General features: G+C 39.6%; 1 protein-coding gene across 4 annotated transcripts in view; it reads right to left on the bottom strand.

Annotated features, from left to right (window-relative positions):
• Positions 1–10235: 10235 nt before the first annotated feature.
• Positions 10236–14447, bottom strand: part of LOC128864910 (uncharacterized) — a 43927-nt gene continuing 39715 nt past the window's right edge. For 2 of the 4 annotated variants that reach the window (XM_054104670.1, XM_054104672.1), the window contains exon 6: positions 10236–12767. In XM_054104670.1, the coding sequence (XP_053960645.1) occupies positions 12706–12767 (62 nt within the window). In that variant the 3' untranslated portion in view covers positions 10236–12705. Of the gene's footprint in view, positions 12808–14447 lie in introns of all 4 variants that reach the window. The other 2 variants (XR_008454720.1, XM_054104673.1) reach the window with 2 other exon arrangements.

Here is a 14447-nt window from a genome sequence, read left to right as displayed (position 1 = left end):
AAGAGAACTTCTGGGAGACTTTCACCTCAGAAATCGAACATGACATATATGGAAGGGGAAAAAGGTGTGAAACTAGCTCCGAAACTTAAAAAAAGCCTACTAACCACAAACCTACAATTGACAATATGAATAATGAGTTAATCAATTATGGAGGACCAACACTATGCAATGAAATATGCAGACTATTCCACAAAATTTGCGAGTCAACGACCATACCAGAAGCTTGGAGGCAGAGTATTATCCCAGCAATCAAAAAATGCGACAAAAAAGAACCAAATACTAAACTCGAGGCATCTCCTTACTCTTCTCAATGTCAAAACTCTTCACAAAAATAATTGCAACGAAAATATCAAAACACGGATGTGCGAGGAGCAACAAGGTTTTCGGGAAAATAGGTCTTCGCAGAGGCTACTATTCAAATTTTAGTTCTTCTGAAAAAACCAAATGCTTGGTTGTATCCAAAGAAGCCATAAGATGCAATTTGGCAGTCAACAACAAGCCGATAGAGCAGATTCTTGAATTTACCTATCTCGGATTAAGAATCCCTAGCAATAGAGATCTAATAATAGAAGTAAAGCAACCGGAAAATAAAGCAGCATCGCTATCTGGCTGCCTGATAACTGATGTATGGAGAAGCAAGCATATGAGGACCGAAATCAAAGTAAGAATCTATAAGACATGCATTCTACCAATTCTCACGTATGTTGCGGAGGCAAGGACGGACCGGGCTGTAATGCAAAAAACATGGCAACGGTTGAAATAAAAACACTACGTGCAATAGCTGGATACACCAAAACGACCGGAAGATAAATACGAAATAACGAGATGGGTTCGAACTCGAAGAAACGCATGGAGAGGTCACGTCCGAAAATGCCGAATGGACGCCTGGCGAAGATAGCATTAGACAGCAAAGTTAATCAACGCAGACCTCCCAGAAGAACACCAAACGCTGGCATGAGTGCTGGACGTCGATATCTGCTGATACGCGAAACTAAGCTTACAATATAATAAAATATACATGCATATAACATATTTTTATTTTGTGGGTGAGGTAGGGTTTAAAATGCCTTCGCACTTACAGCGACCGTCATCTACTGCCTCGTGTGGTGTGGCCTTTCCCGGAACTGCTTTCTATATTACTTTGGGAGGGCCCAGAACGGCATCCATAAAGGATCAATTCTATTCACCACATCTGGGTCCACCATATTTGTAGCCAGCTTTCATGCTATAAGCTCGTCTGCTTGTGTCTCTATCTGTGCGGCTTCGCTTTGTTGCACTATTTCGAGGTCAATCTTTTTTTTTTGGTTCTCCTCGATATATTTGTTTACCGCGTTCCAGCTGTCCTCGCGTTCGAGCATTTTCTGATTATGTTGCTCGGTGTGATGTCTCCAATCTGCTCCCTCAGAGCATTTCTTTCCGCGAGCCATCTGTTACAACTAAAAAACGTGTGTTCAGCGTTTCGCAATATATGCACTTGGAATCGGTTACCTTGCCCATACGGTATAGGTATCTCCGGAAGTATCCGTGGCCCAATCAGTTTGACATCGTTTGTGTTGAAAAGTCTAGAACGAGTGGTGGAGAAACATGTTGAAGTGGGAGTATTGCCGAGAAGTCCACTTAGTAGAAATCAACACGCTTACCAGAGTGGAAAATCATGTGAATCAACCTTACACGATCTTGTTAGCAAGATTCAAGCTGGGCTGGAAGCTAACGAATACACAATGGGCGTGTTCGTGGACATTGAGAGGGCTTTTGATAATGCTACTTTCGTCTCAATATGTTCTTCTGCCGAACGACACGGAGTTAATCAATCCATTGTAAAATGGATATATTCCATGCACTCTGAGAAGCTGTTAACCGCTGAAGAGACCTAATCACCGTCAGGGCCAAGCAAGGATGCCTCCGCTGCCTTGGTCGTAGACTCTCTACTAGCGGAGATGCAGGAACTCGGTTTTCATGTCCAAGCATATGCGGACGATGTCTGTGCGCTAACATCGGATGAATCCCTAAGGAGGCTTTGCACGAAAGTGCAGAGGATTCTAGACAAAATCGATGATTGGTGCATGAGACAAGGTATTTCCGTTAATCCGAACGAAACAACCATAGTCTTGTTTACGAGAAAACGTAAATTGGATGGACTCAGTCTTCCAACACTGAAAGGTGTGACACTTGGTCTTTCCGATGAAGTTAAATATCTAGTAATCTTGGATAAGATGCAGATTTGGGAGACACACGATTAACTGAAGGCGAATCGCGCATTAAGGATTTTTCAGCAATGCCGTAGAGCCTTTGGTACAACCTGGTATGTTTAATTTGCTCCCCTTGGATTTTAAGATACAACAGGAAGCAATAAAAGCAATGTGTAGACTCCGTAAATATGGTTTCTGGCACGAAGACGGAACTTCGGGACACAGAAAAATCTTTAAGTTGCTATCTGAGCAGTATCCATGGTGGAAGCCGAGTCCAGCACAGTGCTTTTCAGCTGATGCACGAGCTCTGCATGGCTTTCTCCCCTCTACCAAACTCCAAAAGTTTGGCCGCAGCCTTCGTTTTCCTGACGGACCTATGATCCTTCAGCACATCTGCGTAGCTTTCCCCTTTTGCGGATTTAGCCACAACAGCTTCTCGTTTTGCGTGTTGTGTTCGCGACTTGCTCCTTTTGCTTGGCTTGGCTTCTTTTGATTGCCCCTCTTAGTAACTGTCTGCCAGCCTTCATCCGTTTTCTCAGGAGGCCCTTTTTTGTTCCCTGTGGGTCCATGGCATAAAATGCGATGCAAATTTGTAGAGAATATGCGCTTGTTTTCGTGAAACGGTTACTAAGGAAAATATTTATACAAAACTCAATTACTTTTATTAACGTATTCACTTTCCTACTCATACTTCATTCCACACTCCTATCTATGCAAAATTAATGCCGAACATCAGAAAAGTATCGGCTTGACGCCTCAACGGCTACTACCCCCCTGATAGGGCGGCACTTCCAACCCATACCTCCATGGCAAGGAGCCTATCGGTGCAACGCAACTCTCCCAACACAGCCCATCCCCTTCACTCCTGCTCCAACCCCAGTCCGTGGACAAACCAGCAGCTCTTGATCCCCGCACAATCTGTTCCATGTGTCAGACCAGAATACCTCAGAACCTGGCATCATTCAAATGCAATTTTTGCAATGGCTGGTACCACTTTCGGAGATGCTCCGGCCTGCGCACCATCCGTGAGTGCACATCTGACTACGTTGCCCCCTGCTGCAGAGCTCTGAACCCGCAACCGCCATCCGTGACGCCTCCGCCCACCACCATCAGGCCGCAACAACAACTGCGGAATGCACAGCAGGCCCAACGTAGGGAACCACACGTGTCGTTCACACACCGTGTGGCAACAGCCTTACCAAGATGCTTTAAGCTTCTTCAATTCAACTGGGACGGACTTACGAGTAAGGTAGACGAGATAGTTGACTTTATGAGCCGACACGAAATCCCAATAGCTGCGGTCCAAGAAACCAAGTTGCACACTAGCTCCTCCCTGATAACTAGGACTGGCTATAACGTGCACAGACATGATCACAGGGAGACAACGGTGGTGGCCTAGCGTTCATAGTCCACCACACAGTGCAGTATCGCTCCATCGATGAAGGCATTGACCGCAGGGACAGCTACTTAGAATTTCAAGGTATGGCTGTCAGGTAAAAACCCATTGGTTGGTTGTAGGTGACTTCAATGCGCACTCAAGCCTACCAAATGATCGTAGGGGGCTTCTATTGGCAGAGCAGATAGACGATTCGACATTCAGCACTGTAAACTACGACGCCTCCTCCAGGGTAGTGGACAATTGCAGCAGCTCGGCTGACATAACAATAGCTAGCGCTGATCTGATAGATAGCATAACCTGGCGACCTATGCTATCGCTTGCATCAGACCACTTGCCCATTATTGTCTCGATTGAGAGACCTGCCGACTTCGTTTCCGCGAACCACTGATCCTATATTAACTTTAAAAAAGCTAATTGGACCGGCTTCGCGGAATTCACCGAGGACACATTCGCCACTCTTCCCATCCCCACTGATGTGCGCGCACAAGAACGCGCATTCCGCAAGGTGTTCACAGCTGCTTTGGCTCGCTTCATCCCCCTGGAAGGCTTAAGGACATACGTCCTAATTTCCCAGCCGAAGCAGCCAGTTTAGCAAACGAGCGCGACCACCTACACCAAATGGGTTAAACACCTGAATACAATTTTACCACTGGTGTAAGTAAACTTTGGTCCACCGTAAGGTCCCTGTCGAACCCGACGAAGCACAACGATAAGGTGGCCAAGCGTCGTGTCACCAGAAGGCTGCACAAACTGACGAACAATAGTGCGCCACTCACTTTCTCCAATGGTGAGATTCAGGGGGCCCATCAACAAATCAAAATCATCAAAAGCCATTGGCCCTGACGGACTGAACACACTGATGCTGATGCACCTGGGACCATTGGGAGTAGGATTTCTTACAAAGGTTTTCAATCTGTCCTTAGCCACTCTCATTATCCCTGACAAGTAGATAGCAGGGAGAGTGGTCCCACTACTGAAACCTGAGAAACCCGCCAACCAAGGGGAATCTTGAAGTATGGTTTCCGAAGAGTGCATATTACCACCACAGCACTCACCTTCATAAACGCCAGATAAACCGCGGGCTTAACCAAAAAAACCGCCCCTGGACTTGAAAAAGGCTTTTGACACTGTCAGCCATTCCATGCTACTAGATGATATTTATCAGTCGACACTCCCGCCAGGGTTGGTGGTCCGCCAACTATCTGAGCGGTAGTCACTCAAGCAAGGTGTCCCGCAGGGTGTCGTCCTTTCACCCTTGCTGTTCAACTTCTATATATCGAAACTCCCCAGCCACCAGAGGGACTCTCCCTGGTCTCATATGCTGAAGTCTGCACGATAATGGCGTCGGGCAATGACGATGTTGGGCTGTGCTCAAAAATGAACATCTACCTCGACGACCTTTCTCGCTTTTTCACAGCGAGGAATCTTCAACTTTCCCCCACTAAGTCCACGGCGACCCTCTTTACCACCTGGACAAAGGAGGTCAAACTGCCCCTCAAGGTAAAAGTCGATGACACACCAATACCGACTGTAAACAATCCCCAAATTTTGGGTGTTACCTCCGATAGTTTGCTCTCCTTCACAGCGCATACAACCGTAATTGCCACTAAAGTCCAAAATCGTAACAAGGCCCTCAAATCGCTTGCCGGCAGCACTTGGGGCAAATATAAAGATTTGTTCCTATCGACATTTGAGGCAATTGCCCGGCCGGTTCTAAACTATGCTGCGCCTGTCTGGTCCAGTGGCACGCAGTGGATAAAGTTCCAGACAAGCCAAAACACTGCCATTCGGACAGCGACGGGTTGCCTCCAGATGTCCCCCGTTCAACACCTTAACAATGAGGCACAGATGCTCCCTGTAATGGAGCACAACAAACTGCTCAGCAAGAAGTTGCTGTTAGAGTTCTACCGCAGGTTTCACCCTTGCAGACACCTGCTTGAGCTAGAGCCGCCTCCCAGACACGTCAGGAGACACCTATTAAACTACGCCGACGAGATCTAGGACAAAACTAACAGACATTTACCGGACAAGACAGTGTTTAGACAGACATTAAACGACATTCATCGGGAGACCGTTACCACCTTCTTAAGCTCCCGTCCTGTGAATGCCGTAATCGGAGTCCAACCACCACCTATAGCAGATGAAGAGCTCCAGCTTCCCCGTGAGACATGTGTAACACTGACACAATTACGTTCTGGATATTGTAGCAGATTAAACTCCTACTTATCCAGAATTGACACTAACCACCTTTTCACATTTCCCTTAAAACCTACTCATCACCCCTCTCCCTCTGGACCCAACCTGTCGAAACAGCATGTTTCCTGGGCCTACCTTTAGATGAGCTAGAAGACGACCGGTGATATACCCTACACTGACGGGTCTTGTGTTACTGCTACAACAACAACAACAGAGAAAGTGCTCTACAGTCTGCTTCTCTGAAAGGTCCACACAGCTTCTGCAATGGGGGTTAAATGGTAACCCTTGCTTTTTCGCGTGTGTGCCGATCGTCCAGTGACCGGTAAACAACAGCTAAGAGTTTGGAAATTGAATGGCGAGGTGTCCAAAGGACTTTCTGAGTCCTTCGTTTATCGTATATCGCCTTCACTTTCAGAACTTTTTTCTTCATTAAAAGTTCTTGCCCATTCTTCTCTCTTAAAAAATTTGTAACTGTACTTTGGTTGTTGGTTTTTACCTGAACATTGTAAAATTATCGATATGGAGCTATATAGTTTTGCAGCTCTTTTTGGGTTTTCGGCTTCTTTCAGCAGAAGGGTCTGCAATCAAAAAAAAATGATTCGAGATTTTCAGCTAAGCTTAGGCCTTTTTTTAATTTTCTCAGAATCGATTTGATTTACAGCTTCGGATGCCATTTCCATAAAATCCGCTTCGTCAACTCCTCCTTCCACCAACAAATCTTAAACGTCCTCAAAAGCCATATCCACAGAGCCTTCGCCTCCGATGTAGGAACAGTATTTTGGCGTTAGAATGATTCAAATCTTGTGGGTGACATAGAGCATTATCTAATAGTAATAGCACCTTGAAGCTCAAATTATTCACTGAATAACGTCCAACGTCTGGCACAAAATAATTTAAAAACCAATCTTTAAATAAATTTCCAGTTACCCAAGCTTTTGGATCTACTTTCCAATATACCGGTAAGGTGTTTTTATTTACGCCTTTAAGTTCACGAGCATTCAAAGATTTATAAACTAGCAAGGGTTTTATCATAAAATTCCCCGGTGCATTACTGCACAAAGGGAGCGTTAGACGATCTTTAGACACCTTAAATCCGGGTGCTGTTTTTTTCTATTTCGATATAAAGGGTCTACTGGGCATTTTTTTCCACCAAAGTACAGTTTCGTCGGCATTGAAAACTTGATCTGCTGTGTATCCTTGCCCTTCCCTGTTTTTAATTTTTGTTTTTTTCTAGTGGCTTTATGAAAAGCCGACGCAGAGTCTTATGCTATGAATTGCATTTAATTGGTGCTTACAACCTTTTTGGGTGTTTGACCAAGCTCCTCCTCCTATTTGTGTCGTGCGTCTTGATGTTGTTTCATAAATGGAGGGACCTACAGTTTTAAGCCGACTCCGAACGGCAGATATTTTTTATGAGGAGCTTTTTCTTGGCCGAAATACTCTCGGAGGTTTGCCATTGTCCGCCGAGTGAAGACCGCTGTTTGTTTCTTTATTTTGGTGCTTCACTGAGATTCGAAACAACGTACCCTGAATTCCCAATGGTAGTCACTCACGAAACATTCGGCTACGACGGCAAACCAACCTTTACTTGCCACAAAATCTGCATTGACCGAGGATTCTGCTTGTTCTTTAATATGTTTTTAAATTTTTAGAGCTTTTTGTTTGATGATATTGCCATCTAATGAATTTTTTTTTACAGCAATCATCAATCCTTTTCCATTTTATCAATTATTGACGGCCGGGGGCGAGTTGTACGTTTTGCATGTTAATATCCTGCGGCAACTACACTTCTTATTTCTTTTTAATTTTTCTTGGCATTTCCGGACTGTTGCTTCATTCAAATTAAGGGTTTCCCCAATGTGAGATGCTTTTTCTCCTTTCAAATGACGATTTGTTTTTTTAGTTCTAAAGAAATTAATTTCCTCTTGAACGTTATTTTTCATCTTTCTCGGACATGTCTTGAGACTGAAATTTAATGTTAAAAAGTTATTCTTTAATACATCGCGGCTCGGCCTACACTGACCCCCAGCAGCGTGAGACACTTTTATTTTCAGGCCACGGAGATGAAAAGAAATAACTTCCCCAACACTTTCAGTGGCAACACTGTATCCTTAAGACGGCAAGCCTCACCGCGGCTGTAGAAGTACAGCACTATAGAAAGGTTTTTTGCAATTCTCTTATCGTGCCAGAGCGAAACCGTGTTGAAGGAGGGCTACGTGTACAATATATTGTGTACCTCGAACAAGCCCCATCTCTTGAGGCAATGTTTTTGCAATAAAAAGGTGCCCACTCACATATTTTTACACTTATATGCTCAATCCACAACTTTGAACATCTTTAATAAAACGAGGTTTTTAAATAATATATTTATTTTGAGTTTTTCTTGAGTTATTAATAAAAAGTATAGTGTACGCACTTAAATATGAAATTATTCGTTTTGCATAATCACTATGTAGATTTTTTCATGAATTTGTAAAATTTATATTTATATAGTAATCTTTGTTTTAAATTTGTAAACATATTTTTTAACATAATATATGATGCAATTACCATAAAATATTTAGTTTTTAAATTTCATTACATTGTGTATAGGACTTAATTCTAAATTTTCTTTTAAGACACTTTGATTTTATTTAAGTTATTTGTTTCTGCTTCCAATATCTTTCTTGAATAATGTTTTCAATATTTTTTTACCACTGCTATCCTTTTTTTATTTTTCAAGCAAATATTCTTACCGGTAATGCACATATTACGTCGCTTAGAATTATGGCCCCTAACTTATATATAAAAGATTTTAAACTAATTTACAATATAACTTCCGGCTGTCTCAAATCAAAATAGTGGTATAAGATTATTATGTTAAAACACATTTAAACTAACATCTGATGCCATCGTACTTATTTTTTATTGATTATACATAAGTATATAAATATACCTATAGTAATGTGATATTTTAAAGTTAAGTCTCAATTACTAATATTTATTCATTACATAATAATCATCCCGTTTTATAATATTGCATTTCATCTATTTATATACTTGTTTTTCTATATATATATATTTTTTTTGTTTTGTTTTTTTTCTTATGCATGTAATATGGTTTTGGTTAGACATTTCGCATCTTCAACAATCATTACAAAGTTTTCCCTTACTAGATTTAAACGCTTTCTAGAAATAATGTTTTATTCATAATTTTACGCATACATTTAATATATCCTAAAGTATATTTGCAAGAAATAAAATATAACATATGTACATGTGAATTTGATTATGTGCACTTTCATATAAATATAAATTGCTTGTTTTTATTTATGTTTCGAGTTATTATACTGTACATAAGTTTCTATACGATTATTTGAACAAAAATTTCGACATGAAGTGAAAAATCTTTAAAAACAAAAAATGATGTATTTATTTAAAAGCAGTGATTTTGTTTGCTAAATACCAAATACAAACAAAGAATAAAGCACGCACCAGTATCCAATAAGCTAATGCAAGAAAGGTTTATGCCTGTAGATCAGTGATGCAAACAAGAGCCTTGTGGAACTATTCGACTTTCACCGACAGATAGTGTATAGTATGTGAAGCTAACACAACCATTTGCGACGTTGACAACGAGTCAGTTTCAGTTTTCATACCGTGTGACAGCATTGTATATGCCAATTAATTTTTGGATTATTTTTCTTACTTCAACGCATATTTCAACCCCCACTGTTTGACTTGTTTAAAAACAAAAAAATTAAATTTATATTTAATTTGCGCTTATAAATATTATCCGTATTAGTTTTAAAACGTATATGTATCTGCACTTACAGCAAAAAACAAAAACGCACATCGACAATTGTCTATAATCTGTAAAAAATTTGACATCTCTGTTCAAAAAATATTGGAAACGAACTGAAAACGGCAAGCGGTAAGAAAAATTGTTAAGTAATGCAAAAGTGTGTATTGATTCATATATCTTAATTGTTCGTGTGTTGCACGATATCAACATCTGTCTCCTCTGTTGACATATCTTTTACTATTTACGGCGGATAAAGCAGATTTCAAAAAGCATTAGGTTTTCATCCGAAACTATCTCAGAAATACAGATACATATGTGAGTTAAAAAAAACACTGTTGTAAGCTCTGCCAACGCTGGGCACCACCACTGTGGACCGATGAAAATGATGATATCGAATGCTCATACAGACCAAGGGGTGCCGCCCCAGTAAACTAGCCCTGTCTAGTGTACCGTATACCACAAAAAAAAAGCATGTTAAAGAGTGTACTGCAGAGTTTAAAATCATAAGATATTGACATTGGAATCCAATAACATCTCATTCGGGTACTTTGGGCCCGGTAAACAAAGAGGTAATATCGAGAAAGAATAAATCCCTGCAAAAGCTGTTTCTTACCACAGTCGAGTCTACGTTACCGGAACGACCCGAAAACGAACGACCCATTAAATACTGTTAATCCAGAACCATTTCTTTTTTTTTTTTTTTCAAAATGTATAACGTATTATAGCTCTCCGAGGTGGGAAATAACTTCAATAAAAGATTCTTTCAAGATATTGGTGATGTCGACACATTGAAGATCCGAAACATATAAATATAAGAAAGAGCTCATGATAAATCATTTCAAAATACTTGTTCCGTTGCATCTGCAACACAGAAAATTGTTTCGAATATGTTCGAGATTTTCGAAAACGGCTACAAAGGCACTATTTCGGGGATTCATTAAATAAAACGAGTTAATTTTAGAAAGCGAAACTGTTTTGATATATAATTCGTCACTCCTCTGCTCGTTATGTTTGGGCTCCGCTCAATTGACGAAATATTTGCATGTGAAAGCAACTAAAACGTTATCGAACAAGATCCGTTGCTGGCGTGTATGGTTATACCTCATAAAACTGGTATAACTCATTATATTCAATGCTGCGAACTCTTCTTTCACATATTACACAAATCTCACTACTAAATATTACTCATTAAGAGCTTCCAAACAAATATAATTTTTGGTAGCTCTTTTCTAGTGTGCCAACGTATGTTTATGCCAGTTGCTTCATCTGTTCGCCACTCGTGGCGAATCGAAGACGACCATAATTGCATTTCCACACATTTAATCTTCATTGCTTGCTGGCAACATCTGAAATGGATGACACAAAAAGAAAGGATAATGCAAGATTCAAATAAGTTGGATAGCAAACGCATTTTTACAAATATGGAAACCCTTACTTTTCTTACACAAGAGATATAATATAAAGTGATTGCATTGCTACTGCTGTTAAATTATGTTCACAACTGTATTCAAATTGTTTATTATTGTTCAATATTACTAAGAAAAACTATGTACATATCTACACATTCTAAAGTTGTTTCTAAAAAAATTATGAAACCTCATTTCATTAATTTCAAATTTATGTTATTCTAATCAATGTTATCTTATTTAAAACAATGTGACTAGAAATATACGTAATAAGACCAAATTATTCCAAATAATTGAATTTTAATATTTTTCAATTGATAAAACTTATATATAATCGGTGCATACATACATCCTCCGTTAGATGCTTATGTGCTTAATTTTCAATTCATGGTGCGCGTCTTTATGTTGTTCCGCAAATTGTGGAGCCTGCAGTTTAAGTCGCACCGACGAATGGCAGATGGTTTTTATAAAAAGCTTTTTTGCTATTTCCTGCCGAGGGTCGGCCGCAAGTAAAATAAACTTTATCTATTTTGGTGTTTAATGCCCTTAAGAACCCCGTGAATTGGAGCCACGCACAAATACATGTTGGCCACCTTTACAGAAATTAATTTTATAGCGCGAAATCGTTTATTTTTTAATGTTCTTTGCTTTACATATTAATAAAAAAATAGTGCTTTACGCTTTTTGCATACTTATGTAGTTTTAAACATATATGTAGCTTCAAATAGCGATTATGTTACAAAAATACGATATAATCAATAAGGATATACTATATTTACATTAATTATTATAATAAATAGTTTATTGCCACAATGATGTTATTTATATATACATATAACTGTAAACATTTTCTTCCAGGCAAATGCATGATAATCTTAATTGTTAATATGTAGCACTTTATGTTATTTGGCGTTCTTGATATCCACCAAATTTATCTTTTGTTAATCCTGCTGCTGGCACTATGTGCGATTCACTCTCAGTACTAAAGGACTGTGGTTGTATTTTCTCGTCTGATTGGAAAGTTTGCAAATCCATGCCTTCACTTAATTGAACGATATCAAAAATGTTCGGTAGCTGGTCTCCACTTCTGGGCGTAAGACGTTGGTTCCAACTGTCAGCGGAGTCTTGTGTGCTTCTACAAAGTTTTGGACTTGAGGAACAACTCATTGCGCCCGTGTGGATCATGTTGTCTGTAGGGATTATCGTTATAGGCGATAAAGACTGAGTGATAACATCATCATCATCATAATTAAGTATATTATTCAAACACAAATTAAATTCATTGAAATCTGCGAAGTTGCTACAATCCACGGAATTCGTACGAGAAATTTCAGGTATCAAAACATTTTCAGCTTCTGCGCCCATGTCAGTATTATAAGCTAGTAAGGGTTCTGAAGGCTTCCATGAAGATTCCATAGCTACAGCATTCCCAGTTGATGGTAATAAGTTTTTACACTTTTTGTGTTCATTAACACCAATAGCAGTTGTATACTTATATTTATCTGCGCTCACAGCAACCACAGTTTTTTTGCATTCCCCTTCATCCTTACGGTCAACATTTTTCTCGCTAAGATTAACATCATCAACAAAATCATGCATTGAGAATTCACTCTGCGCCTCGGCTAATAAAAAGCAACTTTTGCTGTCGAGTACGTTAACTCCAAATTCGCTTATATCCATATCGCCATCGTCGCATACGTTTAAATCAGTAGCCGAGGCGCAAGACAATGGTCACTTGTAGTCGCGAGAACTTCTTCTTCTGCGTCCTTCAGTTAATTGGGCCTCACCAATAACTGTAAGATATACCATGTTTCAATTAAAAAGTGTGAAAATCTGTTATGAAAAATATACATAAATTCCTCATCAATAAAAATTAAACTGCATTGAAATAATAATAATAAACAAACCCTTTTAAAATTAGTTTTGCGTAAGAACTCTTTGAATATGCGATTTATTTATGCATTTTTTTTAATCTCTTTACAAGAACAGCTACGATATCTACATTACAATTTTCTGTTGAAAATTATTCCTAGATTTCTGGCAGTGTCAACAAATTTTATAACAGAATTGTTTAGTTTCACTTCATTGCAGTCGTCAAGTTTAAATGTCTTTTTTTAAATAAGGATGCACGGTGTTTTTTTTTTCTTTTGTTCTTAAGAGTAACCTACTGTCATGGGTCCACTTGCTGGCGTGATCTAAGTCAGTGTTGAGATTATTAATACAATTATTGACGGATACAAAACGGCAGCTGACATATAACTGGGCATCATCTGCATACAGGAATGTCACAATACTATGTCACAGCTTTAGAATGATCTAGAAGTGTTTATAAAGTTACGCGATCATTGGCAATGTTGAGTCTAATGTCATCCGATACCCTAATTAGCGCTGTCACAAATAGGAGGAGGAGCTCGACCAAACACCAAATAAGGGTGTACGCGACTTCTAGCAGTGAGGAAAAACAGACGTGGTTAAAATGTTGTTTAAGACATAAAAGTTATATAAATATATAACTAACCACGTCTGTTTTTCCTCACTGCTAGAAATCGCGTACACCCTTTTTGGTATTTGGTCGAGGTCCTCCTCCTATTTGTGACGTGCGGCTTGATGTTGTTCCACAAATGGAGGGTCCTACAGTTGCAAGCCGAGTCCGAACGGCAGATATTTTTTATGAGAAGATTTTTCATGGCAGAACTACACTCGGAGGGACCACCGCTATTAGAAAAAACTTTTTCTTCATTTTAGTCTTTCACCGAGACTCGAACCTACGTTCTCTCTGAATTCCGAATAGTAGTCACGCACCAACCCATTCGGGTACGGCCGCCTCCATAAGTTACATAATAGTAAAATTTTAGGCAATAAACATTTAAAAAATTTGGGATGAATGCCATCTAGACTATGCGTTAGATTTCACACTCAGGACGGACTCGACTACTACACAATCATCAATATTAGAGAAGGTAGAACCGGGCATTCTTCCATTCATACCTTCACCATACAAATCCTTTTTCGGAAAAACAGCCCCAAACATGAACCTTAACTGGATGCTTTGCAAGTTCGTTGAAGTTGTCAATTATCAGCAGTATACCACGACCGACGTATGCAACTATTCGCCCAAAAGGAAGATTCATCCGTGAATATTCCGTTCGACCATTTCCGTTCTGAATTTGCCTTAACCCATGCCAGTCTTTTTTCAATGAGTGATAATGGGAGCAGTGGTTTTTGTGCTCGCAATGTACTCCAACTATAAGTTCGGCTTTGTCACAAATAAGTCAATGATTTTCTGATCTTGCTTTGAGAGTCTTCGACTTCTTCAAATATTTTACTACAGATGCACGTGACATTTTTCGACCTTTAGGGTTTTAGGGTGGATGTATAGAAACACTGCTTCAAATCGTTTTTCATACGAGGAACTAATTTGGAAAAACAACGGACGCTATCTAAATTTCTCACAAAGCTAACAAAGTACACAA

Source organism: Anastrepha ludens, chromosome 5 (genome assembly GCF_028408465.1).
Source record: "Anastrepha ludens isolate Willacy chromosome 5, idAnaLude1.1, whole genome shotgun sequence".
Lineage (NCBI taxonomy): Eukaryota > Metazoa > Arthropoda > Insecta > Diptera > Tephritidae > Anastrepha > Anastrepha ludens.
The sequence above is the reverse complement of the archived record's forward strand: the minus strand, read 5'-3'. Positions and strand labels throughout refer to the sequence as shown.